This window comes from Uloborus diversus, unplaced genomic scaffold, assembly GCF_026930045.1.
Source record: "Uloborus diversus isolate 005 unplaced genomic scaffold, Udiv.v.3.1 scaffold_14, whole genome shotgun sequence".
Classification (NCBI taxonomy): domain Eukaryota; kingdom Metazoa; phylum Arthropoda; class Arachnida; order Araneae; family Uloboridae; genus Uloborus; species Uloborus diversus.
In genome coordinates this window covers 5,740,265-5,764,656 of record NW_026558098.1, presented here as the reverse complement: position 1 = coordinate 5,764,656, position 24,392 = coordinate 5,740,265, and the positions used below count along the sequence as shown (strand labels likewise).

The 24,392-nt window shown below is 36.2% G+C and overlaps 1 protein-coding gene across 1 annotated transcript; it reads left to right on the top strand.

Moving 5' to 3' along the window:
• The first annotated feature begins 5,607 nt into the window (after positions 1–5,607).
• On the top strand, positions 5,608–24,392 carry LOC129232932 (zinc finger protein 271-like). Its single transcript, XM_054867035.1, has 2 exons — positions 5,608–5,735; positions 20,579–24,392. The coding sequence occupies exon 2, from the start codon at positions 21,767–21,769 to the stop codon at positions 23,645–23,647; it is 1,881 nt and encodes a 626-aa protein (XP_054723010.1). The 5' UTR covers positions 5,608–5,735; positions 20,579–21,766; the 3' UTR covers positions 23,648–24,392.

Below are 24,392 nucleotides of genomic sequence, written 5' to 3'. Positions count from 1 at the left end.
TGATTTTTTTTCCACTTTAACCAGAGAACCCCCCTGTCGTATAATTATATTTGTAAGTTTCTGTTTGCTCGATGGCAACTCTGTCGTTTTCCTTTTTCTTCCGTTTGATTAACGGCTCTTATCTTGTTCTTGTGAATTAGTGTAGTTTTGTGTATTAAAGCCTTAATAAGGTTGTAATTTTTCTCTATAACAATTTAATACACAAAAACTCTTGAATCCCATACCTAGCGCAATGGAAAACTTTTAAAACCTGAAAGTCTGGATTTGGAACCTTCTAGCTCAACGGAATCGGAACTCTTGAATCCCATCCCTAACGCAATGGAAAAATATTTAAAACCTGAAAGGCTAGATTTGGATCCTTCCAGTTCAACTGCGGACAAACAATGGGCACACTGGAAAAGCACTTTTGACAATTTTTTAGAGCATATAAAAGATGTTTCCGATACAGGTAAAATGCAATTTCTTACAAATTATGTCTCTCCAAATGTTTTTCTGTACATAGCAGATAGTAAAGACTTTGAAGAAGCGGTTAATAGTTTAAATGCCTTATACGTTAAGCCTAAAAATGTTACCTACGCAAGACATCACTTAGCGACAAGGCGCCAATTGGCTGGAGAATCTATTGATCAATATCTATCTGCTTTGAAACAACTGAGCAAAGACTGCAATTTTGAAGCCGTCACTGCCGACCAAAATAAAAACGATTACATCAGAGATTCATTTATTGCTGGATTAAATAACAGTCAAATTTGTCAACGGCTGTTGGCAAACATTTCTATATCTCTCAAAGGTGCTTACAACCAAGCTCGTTCCTTAGAGTTGGCGAAAGTACAAGCGGATAATTATTCAGATGCGGATTATTCCACCACGTTTAACCAAAATGCTGCTTGCCAGTCCTCGTCTGTAGATGGTTCTGCAACCAACAGACACGATAAAATGAATGAAGCCTTTGACACTTTGACAACAACTGCTGCGTCAATTTCAAAAAAGGGTCAGTGTTATTTTTGCGGCGGTAATCGCCATTCCAGAAACTTATGTCCAGCTAAAAATGCCTTGTGCAAGTTATGCTCAAAAAGAGGACATTTTCAACGTGTTTGTCTCTCTCGGGTTGTATCAGCTAAAGAACACCCAGTTGCATCTACTGATTGTATCGCGACCGTCTCTGCCGCATCCCTTTACTGTCTTCGTAAATCTATAATTCAAATCGAAGTAAATAGTATCAAAGCAAATGCTTTAATTGATACCGGAAGCTCTCTAAGTTTCATCGATCATACCTTCGGGAAAAAATGTGCCATTCAGATCTTACCATACCATGGAAAAATTACAATGGCTAATTCATCCTTATTTTCTGATGTCGTTGGTCAGGGTCAAGTGATATTAAAATGCAAGGCTATGTTTACAATATTTCTATATTAATTATGAAAAATCTTTGTTCGGATGTTCTAATTGGACATGACGTACTTCAAAACCATTCTGCCGTTGAAATTACATTTAGTGGCTCTCAACCAGCACTTAAAATCTGCAATTTAGCGGTTGTGAAGGTTATACCCGTTTCGATTTTTGCCAATCTCTCCCAGAATTGTACGCCTATAGCAACTAAATCTACACGACATTCGAGTGCGGATAACCGTTATATGGAAGCAGAAATTAAAAGACTTCTGTGTGAAGGAATTATAGAGAATAGTAATTCTCCATGGCGTGCGCAGGCTTTTGTTGTGAGAGGAATGAACGAAAAAACTAGAATGGTAATAGATTATTCTCAAACTATAAATAAGTTCACTTTGTTAGATGCTTATCCGCTTCCAAGAATCGACGAAATAATTTCCAAAGTGTCAAAATTTGAAGTATTTAGTGTAATAGATCTAAAAAGCGCATATCATCAAATACCAATTTTGGAGACAGAGAAACCGTATACAGCTTTTGAAGCCTCTGGGAAACTTTATCAGTTTACTCGTGTACCATTCGGGGTCACTAATGGTGTCGCCAGTTTTCAAAGGGTTACTGATCAGATAATTCAGGAAGAAAAGCTCAACGGCGTTTTTCCATATTTAGATGATGTCACAGTTTGCGGGAGAAATCAAGAAGATCACGACAAAAACCTGGAACATTTCTTATCGGCAATTAAGAAATATAATTTAACATTGAACAATGACAAATGCTCCTTTTCTGTTCGAACTGTCAAATTACTGGGCTGTATAATTTCTGACAAAACCATTAGACCTGATCCAAGCCGTTTACAGCCACTCCTAGATTTACCCATTCCCAAAGATACCTCTTCTCTGCAAAGAGCCCTAGGAATGTTCTCATATTACAGCAAGTGGCTACCCAGATTTTCGGAGCGGATACGACCTTTAATTCAGAAAAAACCCTTTCCTCTATATGAAGAAGCAATTTCAACCTTTCAAGCATTAAAAACAGAATTGATTAATGCGTCTATGGCTGCTATTGAGGATGACGTTACTTTCACTGTTGAAACAGACGCATCTGATTTCGCGATATCAGCAACGCTAAGTCAAGCTGGCAGACCAGTAGCATTTTTCTCGCAGACATTAAATAAGTCAGAACAACGGCATTCTTCGATTGAGAAAGAAGCATATGCCGTAGTGGAATCTCTGCGACATTGGCGTCACTATCGTATAGGAAAACACTTTATGATAATAACTGATCAGCGCTCAGTTTCGTTCATGTTTAATCAACAACACTCTGGCAAAATCAAAAATGAAAAGATCATGCGATGGCGTTTAGAACTCGCTTGTTACAAGTTTGACATAATTTATTGTCCAGGAAGTCAAAATGCAGCTGCTGATACATTTTCTCGAATTTGTGCGTCTTTGAACCCTATAAGTGACCTTAAAACTCTGCATAACGCTCTTTGCCACCCTGGCATAACTCGAATGACTCATTGGATACGAGCGAAAAATTTATCCTTTTCAGTTGAAGACATACGAAAGATCACTAATTCTTGTCATATTTGTGCAGAATTAAAACCCAGATTTCACAGAAATGAAGGAAACCTAATTAAAGCAACGGCTCCGTTTGAAAGACTGAATTTGGATTTTAAAGGGCCTTTGCCTAAGCGAAATAGAAATCAATATCTCTTGACTATTGTGGATGAGTATTCTCGATTTCCGTTTGCATTTCCTTGCTCTGACGTTTCTACAACGACTGTAATAAAGCATTTGAAATACTTATTCAGTATTTTTGGAATTCCTGCTTACGTACATACTGACAGAGGTGCTGCATTTATGTCACAAGAGCTCAGAGTTTTCTTAAATTCCAAAGGGGTAGCTACTAGTAGAACTACTCCCTATAACCCTCAAGGAAACGGGCAAATAGAGAGATATAATGGCATTATTTGGAAGACCATAACCTTAGCACTTCGATCAAATAATATGAAAATCGATCAATGGGAAGATGTTTTGGATACGGCTCTACACTCCATTCGTTCTCTTCTTTGCACCTCAACTAATGTAACTCCTCATGAGCGAATGTTCAACCACCCCAGAAGAACTGAAAATGGTCGGTCAATGCCTACTTGGTTAATGGAGGAAGGTCCATCCTAATGAAAAATAATCTCTGAACAAGTAAATTTGACCCACTAGTGCAGGAGGTTCAACTAATAGAGTCTAATCCTGATTACGCCCATATACGCTTTCCCGATGGACGCGAATCTACCGTGTCAACCAGACGTCTGGCTCCTAGAGGGGAATTGCCAACAAACGTTGCTGGGAACAGAATTGAAGAAGACAATGCATTATTACAGTTACCTGACTTACCCTCTTCGAATCTAGATGCTCCTCATTCTGAACCAGTTGGAGATCCAGCTCCTCATTCTGAACCAGTCGAAGGTCCAACTCTAACTCCCCGCCCAGTTCGCCTCAAACGGAAACCCCAGTATTTGTCTGACTATGTCACTGACTTTTAAGGAGGAGTGACTGTCGTATAATTATATTTGTAAGTTTCTGTTTGCTCGATGGCAACTCTGTCGTTTTCCTTTTTCTTCCGTTTGATTAACGGCTCTTATCTTGTTCTTGTGAATTAGTGTAGTTTTGTGTATTAAAGCCTTAATAAGGTTGTAATTTTTCTCCATAACACCCCATCCCCCCTTTCAGCCGGTTAATCGAGTCTGTTCTGTTTAAAAATCATCGAACGAAATGCATACAACGAGTCAAAAAGATCTCGAAGAAAAGAATGGGGATATTTCGATAATTGGAAATCTGGCGCGGTCGTCTCATTTTTGGCGTGGAACTACTTTGATATACCCCCCCAAATCGGAAATTTGGCGACTTTTTTTGTTTTTGTTGACACAAAACTTTGTTGCCACAAAACTTTTAAAAAAACTCAAAAAATGGTACAAAATGCATGAAAGTACTAAATTTGGCAACAGTAAAAACCTAAAAGCTGAAAAAAACCTAAATTGGCAACACCAAAATTAGGAACAGCAACCCTAAAAAGTCCGTAGGGAATGCCAGATTTGGCGCGTAATTTTTGGGGGGCGTATATCAAAGTTATACCTTTGGCGTAAATAATTTTATTTAGGTAACCCTGCTGATTTATAGTAAGTCTATGGGAATAGATGTTTCCAATCTCTTTGCAAAGAAAAATACCTCTCGCGCAGGCGCTGGAGCTAAAAATTGAAGCCAATGAAGAAAGATCGCCAGATTCCCAATTATCAAAACATCCCCAAAAGAATGAAAGTTTAAGAAAGATAACGTGAAAGAAAAAACTTACTAGTTTTGATCAGCAAGTAAAGACGTAGGTCAAATTAAGAGTTCAATTCATTGTTCTTGGATCTTGGTGGTTGGTTAAACAAATACTTGTCTGAGGTAGGATTTCAAACAATGTTTTCCAGATAACTAGAATGAAACGCTATTATTCCTTCAAGTTAGTTCACTAAAATTCGAATTCGTTTATTGGTTTATTGACAACATACATTTCGATTTCATACACTTGTTCAAATTCGAATCCAAACAAAACCGAACAAATCAACGTTGCCAGATGCAGTACAGAATACTTAGCCATTGACAGATTGATTGATTGGCTCCCCCCCCCCCCCCACAGACGCTGGTTGCGTTCGACGAAGCTCACCGGTCTACCGGTAAGTAACCGGTGGCAAACCGCAGCGTTCTATCTTCTAACGGTTATTTCACTGGTTACCATTTTGGTGGATTGGAGCAAGTGATCATTAGCTGTCACGTGATTAACTAACCGGGAGCTACCGGTCGAGTTCATCGAACGTAAGCGCTATTAAGACTGACGGTACACCAGATTTCTCCTTCTTTCCGTTTGAAGTTTCTCTTTTAGGTTGCGTTCGACGAACCTCACCGGTCAACCGGTAAGTAACCAGTAACTATCCGCGGCGTTCTATGATCAACCGGTGCCGCACCAGTTACCATTCTAAACAGTTGATTGGAGCACGAGATTATTAGCTGTCACGTGGTTAACTAACCGGTCGCTACCAGTCGTGCTCGTCGAACGCACTCTTACCTGCAACCGTTGACTCAACTTTCGATTGTTTACACGCGAATTCAAGAAAAATAGTTTTAAAGTTTGATAAATAGCGTTTGGGATTTGCATATCTAAGTGTTATCTATTCCTTTTGGATTACCCGAGTCAGAATTTTAAAAGACGTATTATTTGTGGCTTTAAAATAACACTTTTATAAAAGATTATATTTGATCGAAATAACTGAACGTTTTACACTCTTCACAGCATCTATGTGAACTTAAGAAAAAGTAAGTTTCAATTCTTTTTTGCGCACTACCACCTCTTTTTTAGTAATTGTACGCTGTGGTGGCGATTCGCCCCCCCCCCCCCCGCCACTTTTAATGATTCATTTATTTATTTTATTTTCCAATTTAGGGACCAAAACAAGAAATTATGTATTAAAAAAAGCAGAAATGTCAAATTTTTCTGATCATAATTATTTGTTTTATTTTGTATCTGTTCACGAACCATTATTTAGCACAAGAAGTAACTCTACATTAACGTTTAGATATTAGTAAATCGTTTGTTTAGATATTAGTAAATTGGTGCACTGTTTAGATGTTAGTAAATCAATTGTTCAACTAAAACAAGCCATGTATGCTTAATGAAATTCTTACCCCTCAGAGGTTGGGATTGGGACTGAATAATGGGGGGCTGGGGTAGGGGCAAAAAAAAAAAAAAAACAGCAACTAAAAGTCATAGGACTTTTGGGGGCAGCAGCAAATGAAAAAAAAAATTTAATTTGAATTTTGACATCTTGAATTCAAATTATGTTTTTCGCAATCATGAGTGTGTCTATGTAGGCGTGTGTTTGTGTGTGGGGGTATGTGTTTGTGTGTAGGCATGTGTGTTTCCAGGCTCGGACTGGCTCCTTCTGGAGTGGTCGGCTAGGTGCTAGAAAGGGGCCCCAGCCTCCTGGTACCGAGGTTCCTGGGGCCCTTTCCTGCGAAAATGTGAGAAAGTTATTGTTTCAAAAATTGCTTTTTCTTTTTGGACATGTTAAATAATAAATTAAAGTTAAATTTATGTACAAAAAACACGTGTTTGAAGTTTTACTTGACTTACCCTTTAGCAGAAGGAAATTTCATACCATTTTTACAAAATCTATTAAAGGTGCGTTATTTTATTTATCATTATTTCTGAATAGAACGTTTTTTTTTCTTTATTATTATTATTTTTTTAATTTTATTTACCTTGTAAGCGGAGACTATGTGGAGAAGGATTGTGATGCAGGACCAGGGTTGGAAAGATTTTTTCCACAACCGGTATTTACCGTCCTGGGAAATACTATTGTTTTTCCCACATGGGAAAACTGATTTGATTATGAAAAATATAAATTCAAAACAATTTTTGAAAATCAGATGTAAAATTCTCCATTTTTAAGCCTAATGGGGGGGAAGGGTAGCTTAGTCTCTAAGAGGGAGCCTCTTATCCTCTCCGTGGGTGAGCCACTGTTGGAAGGGGCTGAGATTTTTTTTATCACACGATATTTTAAGCTTAAAGCAATGCCTTAATAGTAGAAAATTTTCATACCTTTTTTGCTTCATCTTGTCACTATTTTTTCCCAATGTATCTATCTTTTAATTTCCATAATAAAAATTATAGTTGGCTTGCACGCAAGTAAAATACAAACCTTCAATTATCTTACTATAATGCAGATTGCAGAAGACAAAACCCCACGTGGAATAGTTTTATAGCCAATATCCGGTCGGACCCTATCGGAAAGATTTCCATATGCATTCAATTTTCCCATTTATTTACTGGTTTAAATGCAAAAGGAGATGGGGCACTAAAGCAATCAACATGAACCCATCGAGTCTTGAACGATTCATGAAGTTTTTATTTACTCCTATTTTTATTACACCTGCATTTCTCTTTTGTTTGAGTTTTTTTCACACGGTCATCATCCATACCCAAATTCTAAGTTCTTGTCTTATCTCATCTTTTTCATTCTACAAGAACTTGCAGAAACGTGGAGAAACGCACCTTTAGCGGCCTGGATCACAAAAGCTGACATCACTCTCCAAGGGGTCCTAATTTACTCTTGTCACCGGAGTAACTTAACCATGCGTGGAACCAAATTGACAAAGACAGAACTCCTGTGTAGTACCGCCAACACCCCCGGAGGCCTCGGTAGTACACTTGGAGAAAGAAGGAAGGAAAGAAAAGTTATTGGTTAAATTTTATTTGTTGGAATTTGCAAAAGATAACTTTTTTCAACTTTAGGATTACTCTGGAGATCTGCGTACTCGCAGACTCTGTAATTTCGAGGAGGGGGAGGGCACACCTCTTAGGGGCCCATGGCCCGAGAAACCAAAGAATCTTTTTAAAAATAAATCGAACACCTAAACACCTCCAGGATCTGATTACTGAATAGGCCAACTAGGCCGGTGCCTAGGACCCTGGATATTTAGGGGCCCTCAAATGGCTGAAACTACTTTAGTTTGCGGCTAAAATTGTTTTAGCCAATGTATAGAGTTTGAATACAGGGCTCCCCAAAACTTGAACCTAGAAATATTGAAGCATACAAACACAAACAACAACCACTCTTTTAATTTTTTTTTTTTTTTTTTTTGAGCAGGGGGGGGGGGTGCAATTCAGTGGGCGGTTAGGAGCCCAGATGATTTTTTGCAGGGAGGCTGAACGTTTCTGTTGGGGACCCTTAGGCGATTCCTAAGTTGCCTATTTGTTAATCCGGCCCTGTTATGGGACAAATTCAGAGAATTTAAAGCCCTATGGGCCCCTAACCTAAAAATAATGTTTGCCCCGGGGCCCTGCCTGGCTTTAATTAGGTCCAGTGTGCTATTTGTATAAAACTAGAGATCAAAAGCATCCCAGACAGGGCCTGATTAAGATATAGGAAGGTTCTAAGCAAATATTTTTTGGAGCCACTATGCAGTTAAATCTTACTTTTAGTCATTAGCTAAAATAACTTCAGCCATTGGAGGGCCCCTAAAAAGCAAGGGCCCTAGACCACAGCCTAGTTGGTACATTCAGTAATCAGGCCCTGATCCTGGCAAAACGTATAAGGAAACAGATTGAAATAGTTACAAGGAAATCAAAGAATTGTAAAATCATTTTTTGCTACAAATTGTTTTTCGCTTCATTTGGGGGCCCTCGGCGATCGCCGACTAGCCGACCTGGCCAGTCCGGGCCTGTGTGTTTCTGTTTATGTGTATGTGTGTGTAGGCTTGTGTGTTTGTGTCTGTGCCCTGGCATAAGTGTGTGGGTTGTTGTGTGTATGAATGTGTGTCGGGGGGGGGGATATGTGCATGTGTGTGTAGGCATATGTGTTTGTGTCTGTGTGCAGGCATGAATGTGTGGATAGTTGTGTGTATGTGAAGGTGTCTGTATGTATGCATGTGTGTATGCGTAGGTGTATGTGCATGTGTGTGCGTGTGCATGTGTGTGTAGGACATGGATGCAACCTGGAGGCGGCTTTTGCTATAGGAGCAGCATCGTGAGGAGCCGGTTGACGGTGATGCTGCAGAGGGTGCTCGTGGGAAAATAAAATGATACCATATCAAAACAGTCAAATGAAAGCAATAAGCAATCGTGATTGCTCAAAAACGAATAATAGTACAAAATTTTGCTAGAGGGCTGCTTTCGAGAAAATATGAGTGGTAAATTCATGTACAGTGAAACCTGTGTAAGTTGACCACTCGCGGTGCAGCACTTTGGCGGTCAACTTAGACAGGTGGTCAACTTATAAAGGGCCTTTTTTTTTTTTTTTTTTTTTTTTTTTGTTATTTCTTGCACCATTTATTCATTTTTTGAGGAATTCACCCTTACTCTTTCTGTTCAACTCAATTTCAGTGTTTAACACATTATTGAAATTGATACAATAATCAAAAATACTATTCAAATAATTTTGTTATTTTTTCCTTTTTTTAAACTATATTAGACACTGTAGATTTAGAAATTCCATATATGCCAGCTAATATTCTCTGGCTTTCTCCATTTTCAATTAATTTTAATATTTCATACTTTTTAATAATCTCAAGTTCAACTAACTTTCTTTTTCAAGCCTTTTTATGTATAGCACAAAGAGTAACAAGCTCGACTCCCCCCAGTTCATAAAGGCAAAATTAAAATGTCCTATCTCTTAATCCCTTGCACCAGAAACATGTAACTTTACTCATTAGCAGGCCCAGATCTGTGTACCTGCAGTGCGAGGGGCCCCGTTCTTAAAGGAGCTAACGGTCTTAGAAATTGAAGAAAAAATAGAAAAAAAATTAGCACTAAGACTTAGGCACTTTACAAATAGACACTGCTGGCCACTAGGGAGGGGTCCTACATATTTTGTTGCAGGGGGGGGCCAAATATATAGATTCGGGCCAGCTGTTTTTTCACAATTCCTGGGTTGCCACAACATATTGCAACTCAAAGAAAAAAATTTTGAACTTTTCTACTGATACCTATTTTCATTAAACAGAGTACAATTAGCTATCTCAAATAGAACAACAAATGAAAAACAAGTTTGGAGAATAAAGAGTAGCATAAGCTTTATTCTGCAGTTTAGTTAGTAAAATGCTAGTCTGTTATCAAAGCATTAAAAACATTCTTAGAAAGCTATCAAATAATAATAATAATAAATAAATAAATAAATAATAAAATAAAATAATTTGCTGAAGAAAGTTTAAAAAAATAAACCAAGTGGTCAACTTACAAAGGGTTTTTTACAATAATCCAAACCAAATTTGGCATACAGTAGTGGTCAAGATAGAGAGGTGGTCAAGTTACAGAGGTTTTCCTTTATTATATGAGATAGGACAAATTCCGTTCCTGACAAAAGTGGTCAACATAGACAGGGGGTCAACTTACAAGGGTGGTCAACTTTACAGGTTTTACTGTAACTCTAATAACTCAATTATGTTACTGCTTGCTAAATAATGTTTCATAAACAGTAGTAAAACAAATAATTATGATCTGGAAATTTTGACACTTCTCCTTTTTTAACAATTTCTATCTTTAGCTTCTAAATTGGAAAATAAAAGAAATAAATGAACCATAAAGAGTGCCCCCACCCCCACCCTGAAACCCCCCTCCCCAGAATCGCCGCCACTGTTACCCATTATTAAGTGTATGTGGCATATCAAAATACTTTGGGGTAAATAATGTGACTCTAACTCATGTCTTCTAAGTGTTTCTTTGGGGAAAACCTCTGTGTTCATAATTCATCAAAACTTAAGAAAAACTTGAGTTAAGCTGTTGAATTTGGATCAATGACCCAGGTTTGCAAGAGTTTCGGCCAGTGGTGGTTTTAAACATGGATAAAACCGGTTAAAACCGGCCGGGATAAAATCAGTTTTATCCAGTTTTGGCCACTTAGATAATTATCAAATTTTAAATGAAAACCAAATAATAAATTATTAAAAAAATGCAAAACAAACCATAATCAATCATCTTTCATTATCTAAATAGTATGTTTTACAGTTTGTAAAAATTACAGCGTGTTTAGAAGATAAGGTTTACATGAAAAATATGCAGTAACATTAAAAAAATAATACAGTGAAACATTGTAAGCGGAATAGATAGGTTTTAATTCTCACCCACAAACGTACAAAGTATTACAAGTAATTTTGAAGAATAAATGACAGAGAAAAAAAAGGACCTTAGAAACATATAGGCATTTTTTAGAAACAAAACTAAAGGCGCAAGGGGAAAACACTTTTGAAAATGAAAACACAACACTACTGAAAAGTTACTACACTTATGTTACAGGCTGTTTTGTATACCTTATGTCTTTTGTTTTAGTGTGAGCAATTTCAGTAATTAATTTTGAAGAAAGTTAAAATTTGTTCACTACTATTGTTATAATAATGTAAATTACTTCACTAACATTATATTTAATTAACTAAAATTGTTACACTTAATTAAACAACTTCCAACTAGCAGATTTATTAGTTGCGAAACACACATCTCTCACATAGATACAAATTAAAAGTGTATTTTCACGTAATTTAGTTTTGGCCACTTCAATGGTGGTCAAATCCAGTTTTGGCCGGTTTTAACCGATTTTAGCCAGTGGCCCAGATAAAATCAGTTTTTTCCAGCCAAAACTACAACCCTGCGAATGACCACTCATATGCGCTAAAAACTAGCCTTAGCAAAATTTTTATTTTTTGTTTCTCTTTTTACTTCCTTTTACAAAAAAGGAGGTAGTGTATTTGCGAAAACATTTTCACTCAAAACTCTGCCTTAATTTCCATTTTGCTCACCCCCAAATGAATGTTGAGTTTTTTTTCAACCCGCCCACACGTACATATGTACATGAAATACACCGCCAGCCCAGTCATTTCCAGCCAAGGACTGCAGTTTCATGCTTATTAGCACTCATCAGCCCGGCATAGGAAAGTGACTGAGCTGGAGGTGGAAAACCTCTTAAGGAAGCCAAGAGTGCCAAACAAACTGGTAGCTAATATAGAATTAGCAGACTAGACGAGTGACCGAAGCAATGGTTCAGTTCAACTCGAGGACTTCGTCTGGTCTGCGCTAATTCTATATAAGCTACCAGTTTGTTTGGCAATCTTGGCTTCCTTAAGAGGTTTTCCATCTCCAGCTCAGTCACTTTCCTATGCCGGGCTGATGAGTGCTAATAAGCACGAAACTGCAGTCCTCCTGGAAATGACTGAGCTGGCAGTGTATTTCATGTGTTGCATAATTCAAGAGCGGTATGTCCTTAGACAGTTAAAATTCTGTGTGTAGACTCCTAGTGGGGTATGGTTGTGCACCTCCCCTTTTGGTTGCATTCGGTGTTTCTAAAGGGGTCTTTTGCCCCTTTTTTGGGCGGAAATCATTGTTAATTTCAATGCAAACTCAAGTGGTGGCACTCTTGGCTTCTTTATGAGGTTTTTCCACCTCCAGCTCAATCAATTTCTAAGCCGGGCTGATGAGTGCTGATAAGCACAAAATTGCAGTCTTCGGCTGGAATGACTGAGCTGGCGGTGCATTTCATGTGTCAAGTGGTGTTATAATTTGGCAGACACTTGACAATCTATCACCAGTATTTTGGTCGCCAACTTGGCGACAAATTTGGCCATTTTTTTAAAAAATTTGGTCTAAATTTGGATACCGTTGGTGATATTTAGAGACTTAACTATTGAATCACATTAAAATTGCAATAATGGGGAAATCACATTAAATTGGTGTGAAAGGAAGTCATGTGACATCAGCTCGTTTTATTTTTGATTTTTTTCTGCCTCTAAAAATTCTATCTTTTAATTGTTGTTGTTTTTTCTTGCCCCCCCCCCCAATACTTTTCAGTCCCAACCGCCGCCTCTGATTGTACATACAGTGATTAAGGTTTGAATGCTTCCTTTTTATTGTTATTTAAGCAGCCAACTCAAATTGAGTTGAGGAGCAGGGACGGGTCTGAGGGAATTATTATCAGAACGTCAACATGTTGAATTGAATTGAATTCAAGAAATTAAATATTGTTTTACTCTTTAATGGCTTTATTTAATTTTTGGCTGAATTTTTATTTATTTATTTTTGTTTTACTTTTTTTTCATTTTAATTAAAGTATCAGTTGTGTTTAATGTCTTGTAAAAAAATAATGATAAACATATAGCTTTTAATTTCATAAATTATAAATATAAGCAAATATGTGATTTTTTCCTGTTGGTTTCGCAAAAACCTTCGCAAGTGTGCCAAGCATTCCACGTTTTCACGATTTTTCCAATGATGTCAAATTGCTCCTGTGGTAAGTCTACTACACAGTGAAATATGTTTTGCACAAAATATTTAACATAACAAAATATGTTTAACCTCAAATGACAGCAGTACAGACAGTGAATTCTTGAGCATCATAGGACCTGTCTGCAAATTACATTATTATTTCATATTATTTCACGCTAAAAACGTACATGATGATGGAAACCGTATCTTTACGCAAGGCATTAAAAAAAAATTAATTTGAATTTTGACCTCTTGAATTCAAATTATGTTTTTCGCAATCACGAGTGTGTGTGTGTATGTAGGCATGTGTGTTTATGTGTGTATGGGGGGTATGTGTGTTTGTGTGTAGGGGAGAGAAGGGAGGAATGGGACAGTGGAAGGAGTGGGACAGCTAAAATTATGGCAAAATAAATCACTTTATTTTATTGTCAGTTTGACCACTAGAGGACCTGTTTTTAGCTTCTTTTTGTTTCATACTTGCATTTTATCCAGCAGGAAGTTTCAGTTAATAGTTGGAAAAAGTTAAATTTCTCACCTCCAAAATAAGTTTCTAATCTATTTTTAGTTTTATTTCTTTATTTATGTAATTTGTAAAACTAACATAATATATTATCGTTGTAATCTTAAGTATATAATGTATGCTTATCTGCAATTTAATTAAGCCTAAAAACCAGCATGGTTTATGCGACAAGTTATTTTTTAGAAGCAATGTGTAGAGGGAGGAATGGGACATGCCCCATAAATATGTCCCTTCTGTAAAGGAGCTGTTCAAATATTACGTAAGCATGTTTTTATCAATTTTTGACCTCTCCTCCCCCTTGTCAGCAGAAATACGCAAATCGCAAACCCCCCTTAATAATAACATAAAGCTAATAGCACCCCCCCCCCACTTTTCTTAACAGTAAAAATTCAATTTAAAAAAATTGAGACTTAATTTAAAAAAAAAATGCTTGTTTAATTTCCTTTTTTAAGAAAAACTCTTAGATCACAATTTTAAAAGAACTTAGCCATTTGAAATTTTTTTCTAGTTTTTTTTTTTTTTTTTTACAATTTAAGATTTTTGAAAATGTCTTACATAAGCATCACTCAAACATTTCCCCCACCTTCCGTTGTCAGCAAAAATAAGCAAATTGCTAACCCCCCCCCCCTAACTATGTCGCAAGGGTGGAGAGCATTTATGATACTGAAAGCTACAATGCAAAAGTTATGAGAAAGGACATGAAATTTAAGTTTTCCTCAACAGGATGACTGTAGCATTATAGATAAAACAGATATTATCATGAAATTACCGCCACCACACTTGGTTGGTGGGACCAGTAGAGCACAGTCTTGTTTTTCTTTTAATGTGGACCTTTCTAAGTATGACATTCACTAATTTTTCTGTAATTTTCAAATGTGTCCCACTCCTCCCTCCCAGGAGGGAGAAATGGGACAAAATTCTTGAAATTAGTAATTAGTCAAGTGTGAAAATAATAACATGTTTAAACATTGTGTATATTTTTAAAATGTAGTTATAATATGCGAGTTTACTGTGTGAGCTTTTGCTTTAATGAATAAGTAGAGGATTATGAATAAGAATGATTTATGTGAAATGTGTCCCAATCCTCCTTCCTCTCCCCTATGTGTGTGTCGGCACGTGTGTTTGTGTCTGTGTGCAGGTATGAGTGTGTGGGTAGTTGTGTGTAGGGGTCTGTATGTATGCGTGTGTATGTATGTGTTTGAGTATGTGTATGTGTTTGTGTGTGTAGGTGTATGTATTTGTGTGTGCATGTGTGTCGTTGTGAATGTATGCGTGTGTGTGTAGGACATGGATGCAACCTGGAGGTGGTTTTCGTGGCATCGTGAGGAGCCGGTCGACGGTGATGCTGCAGAGGGTGCTGGTGGGAAAAGAAAATGATAGCACATCAAAACAGTCAAGTGAGAACAATAAGTAGTCGTGATTGCTAAAAAAAATCACATCTTATCTAAGCATCGTATTTATATATGTCTAAATTTTAAAAATTTATTGAATAGTTAGTGGAGATCCATTGCATGTGACGGTACGGGACATTTTGAGCAGTTTTGGCAGCAATAGATTTTTTTTTATAGGTTCAAAAAAATAAAAGCTAGAAATTAAATTTTTGATAGCAACAGTAAAAATTTCTCTCACGAACAATGTAGAACATCAAAAGTTAGCCAGTTTAAAAAAACTAATTGAACGACATGCAATAAAATGTCCGTTATTGAACGGGACCTGTACGAGTTCCTTTCAGTCACCGGCATTTCACAGAGTATTCGTTAATTATTTTATTAAAAGCGATAAGTTAAATCTTCTATGGAATTCTTCTGAGAAATTCTTTCTGTTGCTGTCAAAAATTAAATTTCTAGCTGCATTTATAACACAAAATATACTGAACTAGTGGTACCCGCACGGCTTTGCCCGTAATAGAAAAATTAAAAGGTCTTTTGGTTCGCCTGTATATTTACAAATAATGTATGGTGAATTTTCTCGCCAATTGGCTTGTACCCATGTTACGGTTCCACGTTATGATAATTTCGTATCTCGCCAATTGGAGAGGGAAACCAGTTAGGGACCTTCCATATTCCAGGGTGGGACAAGGACTTGAAACTGTCGCCATTCCCATCTTCCTTCAACTTATATATATCAAGTTTTAATTTTTCTTAAGGGGGTTACAGTACCTCAAAAATGATGAAACGATCAAAAAAAATTTTATTGCTTATTTCAAAACAAAAAACTTTTCTGAACACAGGGGAAAAGTTTCAATGTTTTAGTTCAAATATTTAAAAAGTTATGAGTGGTTTTAGGCGATGCTCCCTATGTGCTCTTATTCAAAAGAAAAACTTCAAATTGCTTTTTCTCGATGATGTTTTTTTTTTGTATTTTCATGTCATTAGAATCCCTAAGGATTTTTTTCTATTAAAGATACAACTTTAAAGTAATACTTTTTGCAATTGGAATAACATATTTGACAAAACTGTGCATTGGATAAGCATTTTATAAATTACTCAAATGTTAAACCTTTAAAAACCATTTTTTGTTTTTTTTTTAACTTTGATTTTTTACATAACTAATCACAGAAAATTTTCGAATGAACTCATAAGCAAATGAATGCACAGATTTTTAGAGATGATTATAGTTTTTCAAAAAACGTTTTTTAAATTAGTGCAAAAATAAAAAAGCCTTAGGGATTTTAAAAAGTTGAACATTTCCTCAATGTTTTGAATTTTCAAAAAAAGTTGGCAATATTTTTAAATTTTGAAAATAAATTATTGATTATGAAATAAGTATGCATGTTATGGTTTCAAAGAAATATAAAATTTATATAAATTAAAAGAAATTGCTTGAAAAGTACTGTGGCCCCTTAAAGGGCTGAAATATATTAAATGTGAGCTTATGAACTTAAACCTCTCCGGAGTGCTTCAGGGACTATCTCTAGAGAAATTTTTTTAATTGAAATAAAACCGCAATTAAGGTTGGGGGAAACAAAAATTCTGGCTTCTCTCCCGAATTTAGTTCAAAACTGAAATCAATTTTAGGCTACTTTTAGTGACGCTGGGATAACAAGAAAGATTCAAGGGCTCATTCCAGAAATTTCGACGTCGAAATCCTCAAAAAAAACCTTTTCGAAACCAAATGATTTTTTTTTTAAATTTTTTTGCTACTTTTAAATTGTGCTCTAGAAAATTAGTAATTTTTTTAATGAATTGTGAAAACAGTATTCTTTAAGCCCAAAAAGTACTTTTCCCTACAATTCCACTGAGGCGCCGATGAGGGTGGAGGGGGGATTCTGCAATACTGATAGAGCTTGATAAATATGGAAATAAATGCAAAAACTTTTTTTTTTTTTTTAATTCGTTGCTTTAATTTCGATTTGCGTTTCTACAAATGAATGTATAATTAGTCATACCAGAGTGTTTACTTAAATAAGGTTAAATTAATTCATTATTGAAATGAATGACTTTTGTTTTAATATCTTGCTATATTATAAAATACTGATGGTGTCGCCGCAGCCAATGAAATTATTAAAACGTAATGACGTAGAAAAGTAGTCAAGACTTTATTTCATAATCGACTTTATCTTGTATTAATCTTTATTTTATAAGCATCGCAGAAATTTTCCTGTCGCTCTTTAACTTAGTTTACAATCTGAGGTTATTGGGGGGGGGGAGGGAAATCAGTTGGGGATCTTCCATTTTCCAGGGTGGGGCAAGGACTGGAAACTGTCGCCATTCCCATCTTCCTTCAACTTTTATACATCAAATTTTAATTTTTCTTTAAGGGCTGAAATATATTGTAATGGATCCAGTGCGACTTCCAACTTTCTTGAAAGGACGACACAGTTCTTGAAAAAAACACAGGAAATTTATTTACACTATGTACAGGAAAGATCGTCAACAACTGCTAAATTAATCATCAGCAATTAAGCAAATGTCACTCAACACCGTAAACTCAACGGTTACACACCTTTTTTCTTCCAAATACGAAAAACAACACAGCGAAATGCCTTGCAATAAACAGAGCTAATACACTCTCAGTAGAAATTCTCAATCGAAACTGACTTTTTATCATGCGTAACGGCTTTTTATACACACCGAAAGAGACCTCTCAACTATTCCAGAAAACGCTACACCGTTCTACGCTTTCTTATTTCTTTCATTCACAAATTTTATCATTCAGAAATGAGGAAACCGTATACGTCGGCCGAATGCACGGGGGCTGTATATTCCTTACAAAGAAACTATTTACAGGATTTGTAACAATATTAAATTTGAACTCATAAACTTAAACCTCTCCGGAGTGCTTCAGGGACTATCTCTAGAGAAATTTTTAAAATTGAAATGAAATCGCAATTAAGATTAGGGGAAAAGAAAATTCTGGCTTCTCTCCAGAATTTCGTTCAAAACTGAAATCAATTTTAGGCTACTTTTAGTGACGCTGGGGTAACAAGATTCAAGGGCTCATTCCTGAAATCACGACATCGAAATCCTGAAAAAGAAAACATTTTCAAACCAAATGATTTTTTTTTTCTGAAGAAGGATTTTTTTGGATGGTCCTTTCTCGAAAGTGAAATTTTAAAAATGCATAAGTTGACTGCGCAACTTCAGGCTGTCAGGTAGTAACGTTAAGGAGGGATAAGGACTCCCCCAAGGAAATTTTCCGCAATTGAAGAATTCAAAACGCACTTTGTGCTATTTTTGATGTTAATAGGAGAACGTTCAGGGCATGGAGTGTATCCCCAGGAATATCTTTATGTTGAAATTTAAATAGAGTAACTTTACGCTATCCAGGAATTTTTCTGAAATTGCTGACCTAAAAATGGATTTTTAGGCTCTGTTTGAAGACGTTAGAAAAATAAAAATGGCTGGGAGGGAGCTTGGGAAACTTTAAAATGCGATTCCAATCTATCTTTAGTGATAAAATTTGGACGCTCTCTTTCCAAAAACATATTGTAAAGCTGTATTTGTTGACATTAGATAAGTAGAGGGGGCGGAAGGGGGCTCTGCTGGAATTTGCTTGAAAACTTGAACTCCCTAAAACACTGCTTTAGGCTATGCGTGACTAAGTTGCGAAAAAGGGGTGGGTAAGCGGCTCTCCTTCGGAAATACTCCAAAAAAGAAGTCCTAAAAATGTAATTTTTCCTATTTTTTTGATGGGATTAGGGAAAGATGGGATTCTTACTCAAAAACTTTCCATACTTAAAGGTTTTTAAAGTGCAATTTTAGGCCCTCTTTGGTCCAGGGCATATTTTAATGGGGTTTTTTTGGGCAATTGCCCACACAGTCAAATAAAATTGGCCCCACACTCAAATAAAATTGCCCACCTACATTTTCCTAAATTCTTTTTTTTTTTTTGGTTGAATTTGGTTGTATTAAAATGAAAATGAATAGTTGTATTATAATGAATGAAATTTTAAAAAATTCAAAAACTCAGTGACTGTTTGAACTATTTTAAACGCCGAGTCACAGCGTTTATGTTCTTTACACTCTTTAGCAATAATTTCCCTAATTCCAATTTTCACACCCCAACTCTTTTTTGACGATTATTCAACTAACATAAACTGCACATTTACAATCCCTCCCCCCTCCCCACCTTCCGAGGAAGTTGGAGTTGCCCACACAGTCAAATTTCCTTAAAATATGCCCTGCTTTGGTCTTCCTTGTGAAGTGACCCTCTTTTAATCAGCGCTTGGTCGCTGAGACCATCTAAAGTTATCGCTCGGTATATGGACCCCGTATTGCCCCTCTCCCATATCTGTCACTCGGAAATACCTCCACTTCACTTTCACTACATTTAAAAAGTTGTTAAAGTTTAAGGGCCAACTCTAATCCGGCGGGCTTGTTTTCTTCCCGTTGCTTAGGACCGAACCATGAAAGATATACTTCACATTTATGTATATGGATGAAAGTTGAATTCTCAAGCCAGTTTCAATACGAAGTCTGTTGCAGTATTTTTTTTTTTTTTTTTTCAACCCATAAGTTGAGAACCCCGTTTCACATGGAAGTGGTATGAAAATCTTAAAAACTGCACCAAAAATCAGCTTGATGTTAATTTGTGGTACAATGAATAATAATCAAATGCATTTTTGATATAAGTATCGTATGCTTAGACTAGCATGGTTGAAAGTTTTGTATTAAGAAATAAATAGGTTTTTAATTCTCTATTCATTTCGATATCGTCTCTGCTACTCATGCAGAAAATACTAAACAAAGGCTCCTCTGAATTTTTTTTTTCTTACATGGTTAATTTGAATATTCTCTGGAATTTGCTTTTCCTCAGAACAAGATTTAAGGAAGACAGATTTAGAGTGACAAAAATAAAATCCTTTTCTTGTTAAATATATATTTTGTAAAATAATTTTTCTAATTGTTTTATCGTAAAGTTTATATTTTTTAATGTAACTTCTTCAAGTACATTCAATGTTTTCTTTTACAATCATTAAATTTTCATTTCTTTTTAATTTATTAGAATTAAATAAAAGAAATTTTGCATGAGCATGAACATTATTTTTATTTACATATTTCATGAAATACGTTTTCAAACTATAATTATAAATCCGCTATCGCACTGAATTGTTTAATGTCAGGAGTTAGTTAAATGAATCTAGCAAACTGATTTAATAATTACTAAATATTTTACTTCAGAAATTTTTTTTCAGTACTTAAGTTTGAAACATTTAATTCATAAAAGTGAATAGCTATCTGTTACATAATTTTGAAATGGCAGATATTGCCCATTGAACAAGCTTTTGACATTTTTAATGGTCAGATTTTTGACAAGAAAGGTAGCCCATAGTTTAAATCGCATAGACCGGTCCAATATGTTAATCGCCTAACAGTCCTATACTTATACTTAAAAGTTTTTTTTTTTTAATGTAGTGTAATTCTAAGATTTTTTTTCATTTATTTTCAGTTATAACCAAGGTTACAAGTTGTTGGAATTCAACAAGTGACAGACATTGGTGCCACTCGTACACACTTTTGTCACTGCTCTCGTCTGCGGGACTCATGTCTAAGTGATCGTCTGGTGAAATGCAGCGGTGAGAAAATTTGACTAAACTTGAAGTTTATGGTTTGGAAAGAGTTGTATGCATTCCTTTTCCAACTGAGAAAACAGCAAGCAGCAGACTAATTCATATTGTATGAAGTGCGGGGTGCTCTAATTGCGGATTCTCTTTTTGTGATAAGGAAAGTAAAAGCCTCAAGCTTGCATGCATTCAAGTTCTTGCAGTCGTAGTTCATTTATCTTTTACCAATCCGTTAAAATTGAAGTATATGCACATAAAGGAAAAAAGCTCTTAATTTAGAAAAGATTTATTCTCCTGCTACAAAAGTTTGCTGGAACAAAGCTGATCAGCTGTGAACCATAATCAGAAGTGCAAATCAAGAGGGGTCAACTTTGCCGTCTCATACGAAATTTCTCATTTGATCTCTTGAACACAGTTAACCTTGTTTTGTGTAATCACCAGTGTCATGTGTAAAAAGATTGTGTGTTATTTGCATTTCTTTTTACTTTGTTTGCACAACCGTGTGGAAAGTTAAATTTACTTAGCACTGACGCATACAAAGTACTCTTCTTTGGAATTAAAAAGAATGCATTCAATTACATTGAAGTTGAAATATCAGTACATGCAAAAGATATCATTGACATGAAACCTCGACCCTTTCGGAAAACTCCTTGCTTTGGAAACTGAAAAGAGAATATTGAAAATTGTAAAAAAGGTGTGTGTGCAGGAGATTTTATTGAGAACTTACTGTACCATATACCCATTATATCTCTTTGAAAAAAAGTTTGTGTCTATTTTAAGACAAGACCCTCACTATTAACTTTCAAAGCAAAGTATGGTAAAAGGCACTCTGGTAAACTGAAGCAAAAAAAAAAAAGGACGAAAAAAATTGATTCTCAGTGGAGAAAACGTCCCCTTCTGGGACGTATCTAAGAAAAGTAAAACGCTTGTTTTATTTTTTAAAGCCCATTTTAAACCTTAATTTATGAATTAATTCCCACCTTTCTAAGCGCTTAAAGACTGATGCAACTTTTCCCTCTTTGTAAAAAGCCAAAATTTTAATCTTATCAAAAAACCTTTCGTATTCATTCACGATGGCTTATCAGTCTGAGATTCATCATGGCTCTAAAAACAAGTATTTGTGCGAATTTTGTTCAAAGGCATTTTCTTGCACTTCACATTTGATGAGACATCTGAGAACCCATACTGGAAAGAAACCATATTCCTGTGAACAGTGTTCAAAGGCATTTTCCGATACTTCACACTTAATGAGACATCTGAAAACCCATACTGGTGAGAAACCGTATTCCTGTAAACATTGTTCAAAGGCATTTTCCCAAGCTTCACATTTAATGCGACATCTTAGAACCCATACTGGAGAGAAACCATATTCCTGTGAACGTTGTTCAAAGACATTTTCCGACTCTTCAAATTTATTGAGACATCTGAGCACCCATACTGGCGAGAAACCGCATTCCTGTGACCATTGCTCAAAGGGATTTTCTAGGCCTTCCGATTTAAAGAAACATATGAGAACCCATACCGGCGAGAATTCGTATTCCTGTGAACAGTGTTCAAAGGCATTTTACAGCACTTCAAATTTAAAGAAACATCTGAGAATCCATGCTGGCGAAAAACCGTATTCCTGTGAATATTGTTTTAAGGCATTTTCTTTCACTTCACATTTAATGAGACATCTGAAAACCCATACTGGTGAGAAACCATATTCCTGTAAACATTGTTCAAAGACATTTTCTGAGAATTCGCATTTAATGAGACATCTGAGAACCCATACTGGCGAGAAACCATATTCCTGTGAACGTTGTTCAAAGACATTTTCCGACCATTCACATTTATTTAGACATCTGAGAACCCATACTGGCGAGAAACCATATTCCTGTGAACAGTGTTCAAAGGCATTTTCCCAATCTTTCCTTTTAATGAGACATCTGAGCACCCATACTGGCGAGAAACCGCATTCCTGTGACCATTGCTCAAAGGGATTTTCTAGGCCTTCCGATTTAAAGAAACATATGAGAACCCATACCGGCGAGAATTCGTATTCCTGTGAACAGTGTTCAAAGGCATTTTACAGCACTTCAAATTTAAAGAAACATCTGAGAATCCATGCTGGCGAAAAACCGTATTCCTGTGAATATTGTTTTAAGGCATTTTCTTTCACTTCACATTTAATGAGACATCTGAAAACCCATACTGGTGAGAAACCATATTCCTGTAAACATTGTTCAAAGACATTTTCTGAGAATTCGCATTTAATGAGACATCTGAGAACCCATACTGGCGAGAAACCATATTCCTGTGAACGTTGTTCAAAGACATTTTCCGACCATTCACATTTATTTAGACATCTGAGAACCCATACTGGCGAGAAACCATATTCCTGTGAACAGTGTTCAAAGGCATTTTCCCAATCTTTCCTTTTAATGAGACATCTGAGCACCCATACTGGCGAGAAACCGCATTCCTGTGACCATTGCTCAAAGGGATTTTCTAGGCCTTCCGATTTAAAGAAACATATGAGAACCCATACCGGCGAGAATTCGTATTCCTGTGAACAGTGTTCAAAGGCATTTTACAGCACTTCAAATTTAAAGAAACATCTGAGAATCCATGCTGGCGAAAAACCGTATTCCTGTGAATATTGTTTTAAGGCATTTTCTTTCACTTCACATTTAATGAGACATCTGAAAACCCATACTGGTGAGAAACCATATTCCTGTAAACATTGTTCAAAGACATTTTCTGAGAATTCGCATTTAATGAGACATCTGAGAACCCATACTGGCGAGAAACCATATTCCTGTGAACGTTGTTCAAAGACATTTTCCGACCATTCACATTTATTTAGACATCTGAGAACCCATACTGGCGAGAAACCATATTTCTGTGAACACTGTTCAAAGGCATTTTCCCAAACTTCACATGTCCTGAGGCATCTGGGAACCCATACTTGAGATTTCAAGAGACATGCTGGCGAGAAACTGCATTCCTGTGAACATTGCTCAAAGCCATTTTCCAACACTTCAGATTTAATGAAACATCAGAGAGCCCATACTGGCGAAAAAACTCATTCCTGTGATCAATAATCTAATACCTTTTCCGTTGCTTCATATTTAAAGATACATATGAGTCAGTGAGAAGCAAAGGGGTGTAAGTGGCAAAATTGAAAATTTCGAGATAACCAGTACACATAGTAGGTGAACCTCTCTTCTGCCTTGGGGCAAGAGATGGTGCTAGTGGCCCTGGTGGGAGCTGCTGTACAGCAGGATTTAGAAACAAAATTTCAATGAAAGCCACCCTAAGACGTTATCTTTAAACGCGTTTTACTCAAAACTGGAAAATGTCCACTTACTTCCCTTTTTTTCTCACTGCCTTATGTGAGAATCCATACTGGAGAGAAATTTTTTTCTCTTTAGGTTATTTAAAGCAAATTTCCAGCTCTTCATATTTGGTGTACCATAGTGGCACAAAACCACATTTCTGTAAAGTTTGGTTAAAGGAAGGTTTGTAACTAGCAAACCTTAAAGTATACTTGAGAAACTGTACTGGAGAAAAGTCATTTTCCTTTGAAGTTGTTTCTAGTACTTTTTGCAACTTGTGCACCTGAAAGCATTCTTGAAAATATAAAATGGCTATACTATAGAAAAGCCATTTTCCGGTTATGCTTTTCTAAGGAATTTTCTGTACAAGGGAACCTAA

Excerpts from the sequence above, each read along its gene's own strand:
- LOC129232932 (XM_054867035.1), top strand. The coding sequence starts at position 21,767 with ATGGCTTATCAGTCTGAGATTCATCATGGCTCTAAAAACAAGTATTTG.